This window comes from Stegodyphus dumicola, chromosome 12 (assembly GCF_044657685.1).
Source record: "Stegodyphus dumicola isolate Sdum_Otavi_A_Nest chromosome 12, ASM4465768v1".
NCBI classification, from domain to species: Eukaryota; Metazoa; Arthropoda; class Arachnida; order Araneae; family Eresidae; genus Stegodyphus; species Stegodyphus dumicola.
The window spans coordinates 90,133,889-90,151,936 of record NC_140779.1 but is presented as its reverse complement, the minus strand read 5'-3'; the positions used below and the strand labels follow the sequence as shown (position 1 = coordinate 90,151,936).

The 18,048-nt window shown below is 29.2% G+C and overlaps 1 protein-coding gene across 4 annotated transcripts in view; it reads right to left on the bottom strand.

The window, feature by feature from the left end:
- The window catches only part of LOC118195146 (dynamin-like), a 120,567-nt gene that overhangs the window by 55,027 nt on the left and 47,492 nt on the right, over window positions 1-18,048 (bottom strand). For all 4 annotated transcript variants that reach the window (XM_085806694.1, XM_085806695.1, XM_085806693.1 and 1 more), the window contains exons 7-11: window positions 16,131-16,325; window positions 13,987-14,125; window positions 11,096-11,163; window positions 4,425-4,563; window positions 869-1,026 (exon numbers count right to left, since the gene is read on the bottom strand). In XM_085806694.1, coding sequence (XP_085662820.1) covers window positions 869-1,026; window positions 4,425-4,563; window positions 11,096-11,163; window positions 13,987-14,125; window positions 16,131-16,325 — 699 coding nt within the window. The remainder of the gene's footprint in view (window positions 1-868; window positions 1,027-4,424; window positions 4,564-11,095; window positions 11,164-13,986; window positions 14,126-16,130; window positions 16,326-18,048) is intronic.

Here is an 18,048-nt window from a genome sequence, read left to right as displayed (position 1 = left end):
TGAGAAACTGTGTATTCAGATGGTTTGATTTAGAGTTTGGTAGTATATTCAGCATAGCATTTTAATAAATATATACATATATACTCTTCTGTTATCAGGACCAGATTCAGAAGTGTACATATATAAATGAACTATGTATGTACATATATAAAGGAACACATGCATACATATATATAGACATTTCTGGAGCCAGTCCTGATAACAGAACAGTACAAAAGTTTAAAAAAAAAAAAGTCAAAGGAGAGTGAACGAAACAGTCAGTGCTCTGGAAAAAAAAAAAAAAAAAGTTTATGAATAATTTCAGAATGTTTTTTAATTGGATTGGGTTTGTTAAATTATGGTAAAGGGCAGTAAGACTTCTTGTTGTCTAAAGAGAGAAATTTTTCACAGAGGGTTTTCTGAAGATTCATGTCTTGTATTCTCATTACTAATGAGGAAAACCATAAGAATGGCCATGTAACTAGCTTGTTCACTAGAACTGCTTTCAAATTGGAAAACTACAAACTGTAGAATAACTCAGAAAATTAAAGAAATATAGTTCAGTTACAATTTATTATTTTCAATCTGTATGCCCCTCAACATTTCTGTAACTACTGGGACAGAAACTTGAGTGCTAAATCATAAAATAAGAAATTTAGGTGAAGCTACAAACAGCTGGTTCAAAAAAATTTCAAGTTAAGCATAAAATGTTATTTCTATCAGTCTATAATATTTTGTATAAAAAACGTCCTCATCAAAAAGGCTAGCTTTTCATGGGTTAACTGTATCCTAAGCAAACGAAGGTAAAATGGAAATATACACAAATGTTTTAAAAATCAGACGCTATTTCGCAAAATAATTCTTAAAAGAAAAATAAGTTATATCTTACTTTGTGAAGCCAATAAAGTCCTCATGATTTGTATTCATATAAGCCAGCTCTACCTCAACCAAAAGACTTAACTGCTGTTTTGTCTTCTGTTCACATTCTCTAATATGTGTAGTAATAATCCTTTCAATTTCATCACGTAAATTAGGATAACGATTCATCTGATTCATGGGGGGGGGAATTAAATACCAAATTAAAAATCATAAAATTTCACTGCAAAAAAGATTTTATAAAAACAATATAAAAGATTCAGGATGGAAAAAAAAAAAAAAAAAAAAAAAAAAAAGAGTTCAACAGCAAAATTTTGATTTTCAAAATTACACAGACAATAAACATAATTTTCTATCATCTTTATATGCACAAATTTGATCAATATATGTGAAAGAGTATTATTACTAAAGAAATATTAATTAGATCTTTACTTTCTTTAAAGTTTTGTCATTCCCATTCTCTCACACTAAATTTAATTCAATTTTTTTAAGCTTAAAGATTACCTGAAATATTTTAACCCTCTGACAGGCCACTGTTTTCGCTAAGAAAGTACAATTTTCCCAAAACTACTATGAGAAAAAATTATTTTCTTGATTTTAATGCAAAAATTCTCCTGGTATTTTATACCTGGATTTGTGTACTTTTAATAGTTTGCCTTACTTTCTCTGACATATTTTAATATGCACGTATATATACGTTCTTACAGATATCACTAAAAATATTATTTTAATATGCACGTATATGTACGTTCTTACAGATATTACTAAAAATATTGTGCCGGTTAAGCTGCTGTCACATACGATATTTGTTGTCGAAACATAACGTTAGACAGAAGAATTCTGGGAAGTGAGCTTCTGCGAAATTGGGTTACCATCTTCACCTGGTAAACAGGCTAAAAGCCAAACAAGAACCAGTTATTGCTCAGATTGGTTTCCTTTCAAGTGACGATTGCTTTTCTGTGTTGTATTTTGTATCACTCACACTATTTTCATTTTAAACTTTATTGTTAGATATGGAAAATAATAGAAAGGTGATAGCTATTAAGTAAATCACTTTTATTTCGACTCTGGCGATTCTAAAAGTTAAAAAGAAAAAAATGTGCAAAGAGAAGTCCTATTCTTTATAATGATCTGTTGTATATATTTGATTTTATTATTGTAAATAGTTATTTTTGTATCCATATATTTATTTAATCATTTTTATGTATATGATATAATGCCATTTGCTGATATTTGTTTTGTGACAAGTCAAAATTTTTTTAATTTATCCCCAAAATGTTAAATATTTCATAAAGGTTACTTGCTCAATTTTTTTTTTTTTTTTTTTTTGTTTAAATTCCCAAATATAGTTGCAAATGCAAAGGTTATGTGTAAGTGGGCGGATTTTAATGAATAGCCTAATGCACAAAATGAACTTCAATTATTTTTCAACTGTGTATTCCATATCTATGATAATGTGCAAAGAACTGATGACTACAGTCACTGACAATTACATAATCGTTATATGAATTAGAAGTAACTTCAAATAAACTTTTTGGCAATGTTTATTTTTGTATTCATACCTAATATCACACACACATCTACTATTTACCTACACATAGCAAGAGAGATGCAATGGTTTAGGAATTGTTGATGTATGTTTATTAGTATTAACATAATGAATAAGCTTTTTATTAGCGAATGTATATACAAATGTTTTTCATCCTTCATAATAATAAATCCATAAATTTCCAGTGCTACAACATGTAGCATTTATAATAAAAATATAATTCTTAATGTATTTATAATCTAAAAAGCATTTCATTTAATAACATGAAGATAATAGAATACAAATTGAATGTTATACACATTAATAATTAATCTATGCTTTAATAAATACAGTACAAAGTCCGTAATCCGGAATGATCTATAATCCGGACCTCAAAGGTCCCAAACTCTTTTTTTTTGTATGCTTTACGCATGCGCGCATTGAAAGAAATGTTTAATAGTGTAAACAAACAAATATTAAGCTTTTTTTTTTTTTGTAAATAAAATTTCATACCCTTTAGATCATAATTACACTTTATTTCATACAGTTTCATATTTTTAATTGTATAATTTCTACATGCCATCTTACCAGATTTAAATTGATGATCTATAATCCGGAAAAACCCCTAATCCGGAATCGCCGAAATCCTGACGAGTCCGGATTACACACTTTGTAACTGTATACATAATCACTGATTATGCAATTTCAATTTAAAAGTAATAAAAATAATTAGTAGAAAAGTAAAGTCTTACATATACAAACATATTAAAAAAAATATTCCCCTTAATGAAAAAAATTCTATTATATACCAATAATATTCTTTTCACACGATCAGCCCAAAATACGACAAATTTGGCAAACTTTTAGTGATGAATAATTTGTAAACAAATCATCAGGCATAGCATGTCATAAAATATTGTCTACTCTGAAATTTCCACAATTATAAATTTAATGAATTTATAAACATTTAAAAATGACTTAGACAGTTATACTACAACAAAACAGCAATACATATATATGGCTTTTTCCGTATTTCTTCAATTAAATCAGCGTCTATTTCCACAATGAGAGCCATTGCCATATTGAAAATTATCCATGATCCTTCAGAAGCAGAACCTTCATCTAATTGATTGAACGTACGCGGAACACGTCTCCAGAGAGAACATTTCTGGAAAAGATTCAAAATGTTTCACCTAGTTAGACGAAACATTTCTCGGAAGCCTCCCGCTTAAAGCAGTGCTACTAGAATCTCATTTCTCAGAAATGTCCCACCTTGCCGAGCACATCTATAGAAGTGATAAAGCCCTTAGAGGGTTAAGCGAAATGATGTTAAATATACAAAATTTTATGGTACATAAAACCTGAATGGCACAGTTGCTTTTATCCAGTCACAAGATCCAAAATTTCATGGTGAACTGACAATAAGTTCTCGAGATATGAAACATAAAAGTTACCCCACATTCTTTGAATTTCTGTGAAAAACAACCTTACTTATTTACAGGAATACATCTGAAACACATATGTACAAAGTCAATGCTATAACTATTGCTTCCTTTGATCTTGACTTGATTTTATTTTGATTACTTTAATGATTATTTCCAGCAAAACAAAAAATATTTTGCTCCCTAAACACAGACCAATACAAGATTCCTTTGAATTGAATAAAGCTTTTAAACAAAATAAACATTAATTAATCTACGGTTGAATTTTACCTAGTTTTAAAAACTTAAATCAAAACTCCACATTTTCCTTGGTACTTGATGTGATATTTTTTAACTATTTCATTAATCAACTATTGACATAATGAATAATATGTTTGTTTACATACATAAAAATTCCTTATTAATTAAAATAGTTAAAATGATATATAGAATAATTAGCATTTATTTAGATCAATTTCTATTTATAATGAAATCTTACAGACAGGAAATGAAGGAAGTACAAAAAGTTGTGTAAGTAAAGGTTTTGTAACTACAACAACTAGAAACTTTTATTGTTTAAATCATGAAGCAGAGCATGCATACACTTAAGTAAAACTTACTTTTGTAGCACAAGACCTGACAACATTGGCTAATTCTCCAACAACCAAGTCAACACATTTTAGTGATGGTTCTTTTAGTTTAGATATTTGCTTTTTAACAATAGCTTCAAATGCCATATCTGGAGTGAATAAACCTACCCTAAGGAGAGAAATGGTTAATTCACAGTTTTTCTTTCTTTCTTTCTTTTTTTTTTTTTTACTTCAAAACATGATGCATATAATGAAAAATGTGTAACAGAACTCGGATGATATCATTTTAGATTTATCATAAACCAAGGAAAGCAAGCATGATTTAATCAAGTAGATTTCAAATGTTGGCAAATATGTAACACATTCTGTTTCTGATTTAATGCTTTTCTTCACTGTCACTTTTTTCCAACCAATAACATACCAAATTATCATCAAATTAACTCTGATTTAGCAACATATTTTCTCAAATTAAAGCTAATGTTTTTTAAGAATTAATATCTTCTACAGTCATGTAGGCTTTTGTAATTTAAAAATGGTAATGGAAAATTTTCAATGCAGAAAATTGTTCTTAACATTGGAATCACTTCGAAATGTCAGCAAGCTAAGCTTTGGTCTTCTGGAAATTATGAAACTTGTTTATGGAAACTAAAGTGCTTTAGAAAATTAAACATTGTTTTCACTCAGTGGGATTCATTCTTTGTAGCTGAACAATGCAAAAAAACAAGAGGAGGTGGAAGGTATTACGTTAACTGGTTGAAGTAATGCTATTTCAAAAGATTTGAATTTTCTGGGTATGTCCTCTGATGGATTGAGATTCGAGAGTTGAAATTAATGACTGTCAGATTGATAAAGGAATTTATATCTTAAGTGGAATGATCCAACCATGAAAGTGAATACAAAGCAGCTGAAAGAACTGAAAGTCACTTCAGCTGAAGCAAATAAGGTTCTAAAATACATACAGTATTTTGGCAGTGCCTGAAGCAGGACTACAATATTTTTAACACACATGGATATTAAAATGGTTCGAAGTGCTTTAAAGCAGATTTGTATAATAATTTTTCTATAAAAGGAATATTTTTGTTGTATATATGCTTAAAATATAAAAAAAAGCTAAACATAAAACATTTTAATATATTGCAATATGTATCATGTTTAAAACTGGATTAAGTTTGGCATTGACAATTATCTTTAACAGTTAGGCAATCATTAAATCAATTTGACTGTACAATGTAAATTCTAGCAGGGTTCCTATTCAAATTCAACTTTTAGCGACTTTCAGAATGGGATAGTTTTCCTGACCATATATAATGAACTAGTTGTCAAATTAAGTTTGAATAAAAGATTACTATATAATAATAATAATATGGTGATTAATTATGATTACTAAAAACAATGCCTGGGCTTACTACGGATATCATAAAAACTAATTATAGAAAAAGAAATAAAATATACTGAGAAAAATACATCTAAATTACTCAAAAACTTAGGCAGATATTTAAAAAGAAATATAAAATTCCGGAAAGAGCTGTTTATTCTGCAAAAGAAATACATAATGTATATCATTCATAGTAAGTATTATTCCTTTGGTGTTCCAAAATAAAGCTGCAGAATTACATGGGATTGAAAAATGTATTTAATTGATATAATTATTTATATTGCATACAAGCACACAGTGGGATTAGTTTTTAAACATATTATATTTATTTTTGTAGGATGTGGGATTACAAAGCTACATTTCCAAGGAATAACATGAAGAAATCTCACTAAAAGATGCAAAACAAAGTTATGGGTTGATAAAATCATATCGGATAGGAGACTCATAATACTTTCTGAAAAAAGTACTATTTTATGTTAATTCATTTTGGTATGATTTTGAATTATACTATCATTTATATGTTTTGTTATCTCTCACCATGATGTAAATGATATACAAGAACAAAGTTCTTGAAAGCTAGGCAACTCCGGCAACCATGTTGACTATAGTATTTTCCCTCACCTAGATCTGCAACTAATGTTATCTTGCGTTAGCCTTTTTTCTAGGCGATTCACACACATCTAGTTAAAACTCCAGCATTAAATCACTTTGGATTTTAAATTCACATTTTTGTTATTTGAAATCCTGCTAGTTGCATAGATTTAAGGAGATATGTGACATATCGACTGGCAAAATGTAACTACTTCAGAACAAAAGTTATTATGGTATAACTTTCTCAAAATAAACGGATACTCTAAATGCTTTTTTTCATTTAAAATATACAACTTGTAGATTACATAAAATGTAAATTTAAAGCTTAATGTTTTTAAAAATCAGTTGTTTAATTTCTTTTACCTTTAACGAATCTTTTGTGACAGTGTGCTAGTTTGCTACACTTTTCTTAAAAAAAATACTGTATTAAACTCTTTAAAATGTTGCATGATGGTTAAAAGCATATAATTTAAGAATAATAATCAGCAGTATTTTACATTTTACTTAAAAAGAAAAAATATTAAAAATAAATTAGTAAACTGTTTTGAAAATCATAGGAAAAAATGGTATTAAATTTTTAATATAACCAAAACTAATGATCACAAATTTTATAGTTTCAAAGAAATAATTAAGATAAACAACTGTGGAATATTTAAACCTTCTAGGCTGAATAGTTTTTAAGAAAAGTGTACCAAAAAAAAAAAAAAAGTTTTGAGAAAACTGACAAAAACATTTAAACACTAATGATTTATATATAAAAAAAAATCATTTTAATATTTTCCTGCACCATAATCATCTTGAACTGGCATTTCTGCATCTAGTTGTTTTTGTTTTATTAACTTATGCTTTTTTCTGGCCATTTCAGAAAGCTTTTGGTAAGCGAGAGGAGTCTCACAAATTCTATCGCAAGCTTTCGATAAGCGAGATGGGCCTCACGAATTCTATCACAATCTATTTTCGCAAAAACTTTACCATATAAAATCCTGGTTTTATTCCTAAAAATTCCATTATTTATTGCAGCTTTGTACACCATCATTAAAATATATTACCACATCTAAAGAAACCTAATTATAAATGTGATAACACTCGCAAAAAACAGTTTTCGGCATGCGTGTCCAGATGCAATTATTAAAACTTTCATTCAGGTTTTGAGTTGCTGTTGTTCACTTGTCTGACATATAGCAGTGGCAACAGCCTTGAGCACCTTACAGGCGACAGTGCAATTTAGCTCAATTTCTGCCCCCAATTTTGAAGGACAGCATTCTAGGGGGGATGGGTCCGAAGGTCACCCACACTTCTCCCCTATAACCCACCTCTCGAGAGGACTTTCGGCTCGCCGCATATTTCGAGTACTTCCACGATGCACGGACACTATACATTTACAAAAATCAATGCCTTCTCCGAGATTCGAATCCGGGCCCCTTCGGCACAGCAGTGACACTAACCACTACACCGGTTGAGTGGCCGGTTTTCACTTCTTCCATGAATGCAATTTGACAGTAGTTTTTTTGGTCAGATAGACTTCTAAACACTCAGTTAATAAAACAGGTTCTAACAAAGAATGTTTATGAACATACATTTTATCAGCTGATATGGCTTTATTGTTGCCACACCAGACATCTGTCCCTTCTCATCTGGTAGGCTTGCTAGTGCTTGTTTACATATTTTAATAAAAGATTTTGGTCTTAAAATTTTAAAATATGGATAAATTTTTTTATTTTTGGAATTGTCTCGGGCTACTTTACTTTTTTAGCCCAAAATTGAAAATTTTTATGTCATTTGTTCCCTTAAATTGTAAGCACAAGTTGTGCATTTATTAAGTTCAAATAAAAAGGTTTTTTAAACCTTCCCCTGAAAATATAGCTACTTTCACAGATGAAGGAATAACTTGCCTGACAGACTTAGTAAGGTTCAAGAAAGTAAGTTAATTAAGAAGTGAAACTCTACAAGAAAAAACAAAAATTTCAGTTAACTCTTCATTTGTCCCCCCTTTTCAAGGGGAGTAATATTGTTTATTTTGCACTATTTAAAACCTGAATTTTTATCTCAGAATACTTACTTTCCTAATATTTCTGACTTTTTAGAAAAGTTTTGATATTTCCTTTCAGGAAAAATTTTATACTTCCCAACTTTGCAAGCAGGCTAATTGGTTACAACACTTTTCATTTACACAAAACATTCTACTCAATATTTTATGTTGAAAATGTTTTTAACTTTCCTGTCATTCTAACCAACACACATAACCTTTACACGATACAGTCTTTTGAAGATAATAATTTATTTCCTGGGGCTTAAATAATTATTGGTAATAAATACTTCCCCTGTAGTTGGTGCATAAAAAGTAAAATTTAAGATATAAATTCTTAAAATCCATTGAAATTTTACTTATTTAAGAAATTACTGAGTAATCAATGTACATTTAATACCAAATGATACTGCAGTTGTAACTTTGCACTAATACATCTCAGTTAACTTATAAATTTTTTTAATGCATGAAACTTAATACACGTACAAAAACTCCTGCCTGACTTAGTTACTTCAGAGCTCATTAAAAGTGCTGCAAGTCAAAACATTGAGGAAATACACCACCTCATCGAATCAGTTTGGAACCAAGAAGTTTTACCCGAAGATTGGAAACTGAGCATCATCTGTCCTATACATGAAAAAGGAGACATTCTGGAATGCACCAACTACAGGGGACCCAGTCTCCTTTGTGTTTTCTACAAACTATTTTCCAATATACTTTTTAGTAGACTTGTAACTTATACAGAAAATATTGTGGGTAATTACCAATGTGATTTCCGCAAAGGAAGATCTACATCAGAACAAATTTTTAACATTAGGCAAATTTTGGAGAAAACTAATGAATATGGCATTGCAACGCACCACCTTTTTGTTGATTTTAAGACTGTCTATGATTCAATAAACAGAAAGTATTTAACTGAAGATATGAGAGAATTTGCAATACCTGAAAAACTTATAAATTTGGTCACCATTATTCTTATTAAGACAAAACTTAGGGATAAAATCCAGAATAGTCTTTCTGAGCTTATTGTTGTTTCAAGTGGGCCCAGTTGGTGATGCACTGGCCTGCTTGCTTTTTAACCTTGCGCTCCAAAAAATCATAAAAGACTCCTACATTAATACTCATGGAACTATCTTTAACAAATCTGTTCAGATTTTTGCATTTGCTGATGATATTGACATAGTTACATGCAGTCCCGAGCCACTTAGAAAGGCTTTCACATCTCTAGAGGCTTCACAGCAAAATGCATCTAGCAATCAACCAAAATAAAACTAAATACATGCCATGTGGTAAGAATAGCAATCCCTATTTTGAAATTGGGAATTACAAATTTGAAACTGTTAGCAAATTTAAATATTTAGGATCAGAGGTTAATACTCTCAATGATTTAATGCCCAAGTTCTGTAGTAGAGTCACAGATGCTAACCGATGTTTTTTTCGGTCAAAAAAATACTTGAAGTCTAACTTCATTAGCAGAAAAACGAAGATTTTAATTTACAAAAGCTTAATCAGACCCATTCTTACATACTCTGCTGAGACCTGGCGATGACAGAAAAAGCTAAAAGTATTACTTCTGTCTTTGTAAGAAAAATTTTGAGAAGCATTTTTGGTGGCATAAAACGTAACAATATCTGGAGAAGAAGAACTAACTCTGAACTCTAAATAAAGAAATAAAGAAATAGATATAGTAAAATATATAAGGATTCAGAGAATTAAATGGGCAGGACACCTGTGCAGAATGGATGAAAATCGAGTAAATCTTCTCAGCCAGACTATTCGGCACCCGAAAAAGAGGGATGTTTGGAAACAAACTTAAGAATTTAAAAAATAACCAATTGGATGTTCATGGCCAGGGATAGAAGAGTATGGAATTCGATTCTGAGAAAGGCAAGGGCCCATCCTGGGCTGTCTGGCCATTGAAGAAGAAGAAGACAAGGACTTCTGCCTTTACCTTACCTTGCAATAACAGGTGGGATAAAAGGAGGAAGGAGGTGTTTGTGTAATGGTTTTTCACAATAACTGGTATTTATTAACAAGTCCAAATGTTTAAAAAGAGTATAGATATGATGAAATGACAACTGCCATGCACACCAAAAATCACTGTTATCTTAATTTAGATGCATTTCCATATACTTTTTGCAGGAGGGCTATGAAAGGTTACTTCATAGATGAAAACACATAACAATAAAAACTATCAGTACTTTATTATCCACACCCCTGCCAAAAAGTATTCTTGAGGCAAAGCAATATGGTGCCAAAATAGTTATACGGCAAAACCAATATGTGCATAGCATGTATGTTTTGACCAGTGTGCAATTCTGATCTTTTTAAAGTAAAAACAGATCTATGTTTTCAAGGAAACAACAGAACAAAAAAGAATATTTCTTGAAAAAGGTAAGCGTTTTATTATTGATGTTTCTTTGCTTTTTAAAATTTTATTGACTGTTGTTTTCATATGAAATTATTAGCATGTTGCCATTTTAAAAATAGCTTGTGCTCTTGGTACATTAGTTGGCAAAAAGTTTAGGTCATTAATGTGTTTGTGAATGTTCATCAAAGTCATCAACAAATTCGTGACTTTTCGTTGGGATGTGGGGATAATCAACAAGTTCCAAACTATCTACACAGTAACAGAATTCTCTCATTGGAAATGGTAAGAGCTTTTGCTTACATAAAATATCTCATAAAGAACATTTAAAGTATTTTTACCTGATACCATGAATATTTCTGATAGCAAATGCTATCTCACGCCTCAGTTCCTTTTCATCAAACTCCATCTGTAAAAAGTTAATTCAATTGCATTATTTTGCACTAATTAAATCCAGCTTCAGTTTTATATCAATCTAAAACTGGCTGGCTATAAAAATTACTCACTGTGGAAATAGAAGTTCAATATGATAATTCACTAACAGATTTAATTTTCCCCCTCCTTTTCTACTTATTTTTACTCTTAATACAAATATTACTGCTATTTAAATATTATGCATGGTTTAATTTGCCAAATTTAGCAATAATCAGCTTATAACAGCCTTTTGCAGAATTATTATAAGATCCACAGTTAAAAAGTTTCTACTTATTTCCCTATGGGAGATGTGCTAAATTTCAAAGAATTAGATACAATTTATTTATGACTGACATTTTAAAGTTACATTACCATTTATTAATTAAACTGAAAAATAACGAATTTAAGGAAATGACTAATTTACAGATAAATAACACTTTAAAGACATATCATCATTTATCTAAACAATAAATCATTTGAAAAAGTTTAGAAAATTTATGAAAAAATACTTCAAACATTTATTGATGAGTTATTTATTATTTTACAAATTAATACTTAACCTATCCCCTAATATCTACCAATGTTTAATTTAGACTTTCTGCCTTCAGTATGACAACTCAGAGGATAAGAACAATCTATCTGTAGCACACAAAAAATAGAAAAAGATATGTTTTTTAAAGGAAGTAGTCTAAAAACAGAAAAGATTAATAATAATTAAAGCAGACTGATTACTGCAGAAATAAACAAAATTACTTAAAGCAATTTTATTTATAAGAATATATATATGTTACAAGTAACTTTTTTTAAATTTGAAAAGGGCAACCTTTGAAATAACATATTTACTTTATGATTTATTTTTTTATTTTATTTTCTGAGCTTACTGTTTTACTTTTCCCTTCTTCACACAAAAATTTAATTTAATAATCTAATTATTCTTAGGTTAAATCTATGAGATTCCACAAAATGAAACTTAATTTATATTATATCATTTTGAGAAAAATATGCATTGAAAGTAGTAATTTTGAACAAAATAAAATTAAATGCATTTAACGACATTACCGTTCTAGTTGCCACTGAAGAGTGTTAAAAGGTTCTGTTTTCGGGTATGCTATTTACGCCCCCTTTTTTAAAAAAAAAAAAAAATTGATATACATACAATTACAAATGAATTTTATTAATAGTAGGAAAGTGAAGGAGTACAACTATTTAAAAAATAGAAAATTTATCCAATGCTCATAAATGCCCTATTTTTTAAACTAATTTTCTTTAACATTTAGAATTCACATTAACAGAAGAAATTTATTAAATTCTTTAAGTGATTAAAAAAAAAAAAAAAAACAAATTTTTAAATGTGTTAGTTATTAGGAAATATTTAAAATTAACAAGATGTTAGTTTGAAATATGCCACTGAACAATACTTCTTTTCGATCTGGTTCACTCAAAATACGAAATTTTGTTTTCATTCGGAATTTGCTTCGCCAGTTACCAGCGAATTGATTCAAGTTTTTTTTTGCTCCAACCTAAAATAATTTTATGAAAATTTATAGAAATTAATTTAAATAATTTTGCTTAAATACAGCTTCACAAAGTAATTCATTGTGAAAAGATTTAATTTTTCTTAATATTTTTTAATATTTATTATGTTCTCAAAGATAAAAACATTTAAATTGACAGAAAAATTTCAGATTCGTTTAAAGCTATTGACAAAATTATTACGCCCCAGCATCCAAAAAATTAAATACTGCAAAATTAGAAATCTCAATTTGATTGAAAAATGCAGTTATTATTTATTAAGATTAAAAGTAGATTTGTTCCCGCTACAAATATCATGAAAGATTAGCTTAATTTTGGCACTTCATAAAGGCTACACAAATTATTACTAAGATTATAATGAAATTGCTTCAGACAGGAAAGGCCCATTAAAATTGTAATGAATGTACCAAAGGTGTGACTACAAAAAGAAAATACACAGAAGAATTAAGACTACTCTACTCAAAAAGATAATAATACATTATATGTTATTAGCTCTCAACCTTTTTTTGTCCCATGCACCCCTTTCATCTCTGCAAGAAGATAATCCACTCCTTTCAAAATATGTTTTATAAATTAAACAATAAAAAGTAAAGAAATGGCTTATAAATACAAAGTAGTTTTTTATATTTATAAGCTAAAACTAAATACTTTCACAGCTAAATAAAAGGCCGACCCCCCCAATCGGTTCAGAATGTGTTACATGCACAACCATTCACTAATATTGTGAAATCTTCTGGAATGAGTAATGGAATCAGTAATTTAAACGAAAGGTTAAATAACAAACAGCTATTTAATGGGGTAATTATATAACTGACACAAGACAGATGACTCTTTGATAAAACCTATTAAGTTTACTGTAGATATTTAACGCCATGACAAAGCAATTAAATGAAAGATGAAATACAGACTTCCTTATGATACTGAATAAACCATCTTCATTAAAATCTATTAAGTTTATTGAAGATATTTAAAATTAACATCATGAAATAGGAATTAATGTCAGAAAAAATATGAACTCCTTTAACCATTTTGAATAGATCGGTCTCTACGGTGAAATTCTAATATGTTATACTATTATTTGTGCACACTAAGATTAAAAAATTAGCACAAAGGAGTTTGATAAATCTGCCATTTTTTTCAACTTCCTATTAAAGTTGTTCACTAAAAACAATTTAAAGTATTAAAAAAATATTTATTTAAAAAAAAAATCAAAATATTAAAAAAGATATATTTCAGTGGTACAAAATTTTAATATCAAATGATTTATACTAAAAATAAACATTACCTTAACAATTTCAAAGGGAAAACGTTCATGAAACAAGCGATTAATTTTAGCACCACCAGTCAGCTGATGTGTATCAATGGATGCTGATCCAGTGCCTTCAATATTTCGTTCGAAATCTGTTTGTAGTTGTTGAATCATCCTGAAGTGCATTAAATTTTATGTAATTTGCATATAATGATGGAATAAAGAGAATTGCTTTTAAAAGTTTATGCAATTCCTCATAACATACATAAAATATTTTTAGTTACTTTATTGAGAATAACAGATAATACAATCCAGCTCTTTCAGGAGTAATTACAAGTTAATACCACAGAGACATTTGTCATTTCATCACATTTTTCTGGAAAAGCCAGAAATATATATATATATATATATAGAGAGAGAGGGGGGGGGGAAAGTGTAAAATAAATTTTATAGAGAAAACTGATGCATATCTGAGAATTCTGAATATTTTGAGACAGCTACATGGGGAAAATTCTTACTATGAAAAATTTTTAATTACATAGCTATTTTGCTTTTGCTAACTGTACTTTATAAAATTATACCTTGTTTATCTTTAAGATTCAAAATATTGTATAATAAACGGACAAAATGGAACTTTATAAATATGACAGCGAAAATTAAAGATGTTTTATTTTAATGTTATTTTTTAAATATAATTTCAATATACTACCATTACTAATTCAGAAATCAAACAACAAAAATCAGCGTTATATTTACAAAGTTTTCACAGGACTAGTTTCGATGGTTTTACCGAACCACCATCTTCAGCTGCAAAACCGCAAATGTTTGCGGTTTTGCAGCTGAAGATGGTGGTTCGGTAAAACCATCGAAACTAGTCCTGTGAAAACTTTGTAAATATAACGCTGATTTTTGTTGTTTGATTTCTGAATTAGTATTTATTCGGCGTGTTATTGTGTCTTAATACTACCATTATTTTAATGGAATTTACCAATGTTACAAAGTTTTAAAGAATTCACATCCCCCAAAGCAAAAAAGTTGTTTAAGAGCTCTTCATTAGAAAAAATGAAATAATTTCGAAATGCTTATGTTTCACTTCTTTCACTATGAAACTTGAGTATCCCACCATTTATATTAGAAATAGGAACACATTATAACCCATGAACCCATTCAAAAGATAATCATATTTTTCAGTGAATCGGCTAAAATATTCCTCCAAAATACTAATTCACACTCAAAATGACAGTTGTAAAAACAGACAGAAATTTCAGATGATTCAAATTAAGGATCTTCTGCCGATTTTGGTGAAAATTAAGGACTTTTAAGGACCAAAATCAATTTTAAAAAAAACCTACGGACTTTTAAAGACTCTTAAGGACCATATGAATCCTGTATAAGGGAAAAATTAAATAGAAAAATTTCATACAGAAAGGTAACAAATATGAGATAACTTTACAATCTCCACCAATTAAAAAGGAAAAACTACTTTCTAGAATCCATCAACAGTGATCTTTTCAAAAAGACCAAAGGCTTTTCTTCATTGAAATCGTTCTAAATATATATAAACACCGTCTGTATTTATGTATGTTTATACTCAATTCTTTCTTCAATAAACAAAGATTCTGTTGTGCTCCTGCATGCATTCATTCAGCACTATTTTACTGCAGTATTACCTCTTAAGGAGATATTTTAAAACTTATACTTCTTATAAACATATATTCAATGCTGGTAATGCTTGATTGCATATAATTTACCAGTTTACCTTAGTTATGTATGTTTCATACTTATTGCATTCTGTAAACATATATTTCATATAAAACTATATTTCTTATATATAAAAGTATACAATAGATGCTCAATGCACTATATAATATACATTACCACAATTTAATTCAATGCTGGTAATGCTTGATTGCATATAATTTACCAGTTTACCTTAGTTATGTATGTTTCATACTTATTGCATTCTGTAAACTGTTTCCAATTATTTGCAGCAGCAAATAACTATGATACATCTTGGAATGTATTAGGTGCAGATACGGAAAACATTACTGCAATCTATTTGATATACATATGCAGTAGTAGTACACCAATAGATGCAACTACATATGCATAACATTTTAAACACAATTAAAAAATAAATTATATTTCTGATTTAGAATTAAAAAAATCTAGCAACTTACATAAGCATAGCTTTTGTTTTTATGGAAGGATCATCAGCTGAAAAATGTTTATACTCTTCTACTTCCTTTTCCAAAGCATTTTTTTGCTTTTCAAGTTTCTCTCTTAAAGATGGCAAAGTATCCCGAATATGATTTGTTAACTGCTGGTTCAACACTCTTTGCAAATAAGGTGTGCCCATACGATCTGCCATATGCCTACATGAAACAAAATTAAAAGAAAAATTATGTTTATAAATGTATCATTAGCTATTTCCAGACATCACAATGAAGCAAAATTTTTATTTTAAAATAAAATTTCTTAGATACTTGAACAAATATTATTTATTTTACTGCAAGGAAATGCAATTTCTGAAATAAAATAAATTTAAACTGAATTTGGAAACAGTCTGAAGTGGAATTTTAAAGCATATTAAAAAAAATATATCCACTCAAAATAATTATAGTAAAAAACACATATATAATAAAATCTGTAAATATCTTTATGATTGGGCAAGCAATGTAATAGAATTTAAAAGGTTTATTGAAGATACAATGATGACATTCACAGATACACGTGGCTGAAGACAAGACATAATGTATTGCTAGACATTTAATTCTTGTGATACAAAAATTCTTATTCATACATAAATGCACCTCAAAATTTTGTATTTGCAAACTTTTCTCATTTTCAGATAATGGGAGACAGATATCAGAGAGATGCAAGGGAAAGAAGGAATGTACGTATACATTTAGTAACAATGAGTGATACAGCATTGGTACTTTGTTAAAACTTTGATCTTTGATTGGATAAAAAAATATCTACAATGCTACACGTCACATTATATATGATGGCATAATAGACAATGCAATTTAGATTCATATAATTATAAATAGTTAATATCGGACAGGAACGAAAAGTAGCCACATTAAAATAAAGAATTAAAACATTATATACATATATATATATATATATTGTTGCATTCTATGGATTTGTGGATTTGGAGTGATTGATGACAACACTTGATGAAGAATCAAAACATAATTTGTTTAGTCAGTATTACTCGGGACAGTTCCAAAATCGCATTACATTAATTGAAAAACAACGACAAACACACTGAAAGAATCAGCAACACAACCTTCAGGCTATCAGGATATAATGGTGAAGACAACTTCATGGCAAAATACTAAAGTACAACTCCAGACCTAGTTGATCACTTTTGGAGCTCGACACTCGAGATACAACTCGATGATACACTACTACTCCGCATATATGCAGGGTTTGTATAGCTTTTGACCTGCCTTCAAGAACATTTTGGGGTAAACCGGTAAGAAATCATTCTAGAATGTTCTCTCTCTTTCCATGACATATCACCAATTTTGTCACTAAATGGACGATTTCGCACCAAATATGGCAACTCTGCCTCACCTTACCATCTTCTGGCAACCCTAAAACTGCCTTGCCAAGAAGCTTACTTTGGCTGGGCATTTGTAACAATATATATGTGTAATGAAGGAAACTTAGATGTACAAACACTGACAGTACAAACGCAGAAACTTTGCATTTCATAAATGTTGATCCACTATTGAACAGCAACTTGGCAGCCAAGGCAGATTAAATATTGATTTTTATTTTGGTAAACATTTTGAGGCCACAAACAATGTGGCACACCTTTTCAAGAATATTTACATTTAGGACAGCTTTGCAATAAAAACAGAAGAAGCAGTCTATCTAATTCAAAGCGCAGAAAGGATTTTGCATTAAAGATACAATTTTAATTTAGAATGAGCTTGTTTTGGTTTTTAGGGCATTTGACGGAACAGTTAATAATGCTGTAAAATTAAAATTGGCTGTTTTAGTTCTATTTATGTGGCCAGTGTTATGTAAGATTCATATGATATGGATGTCTCGAAATATCCCAGTACAGGAAAAGGTATTACT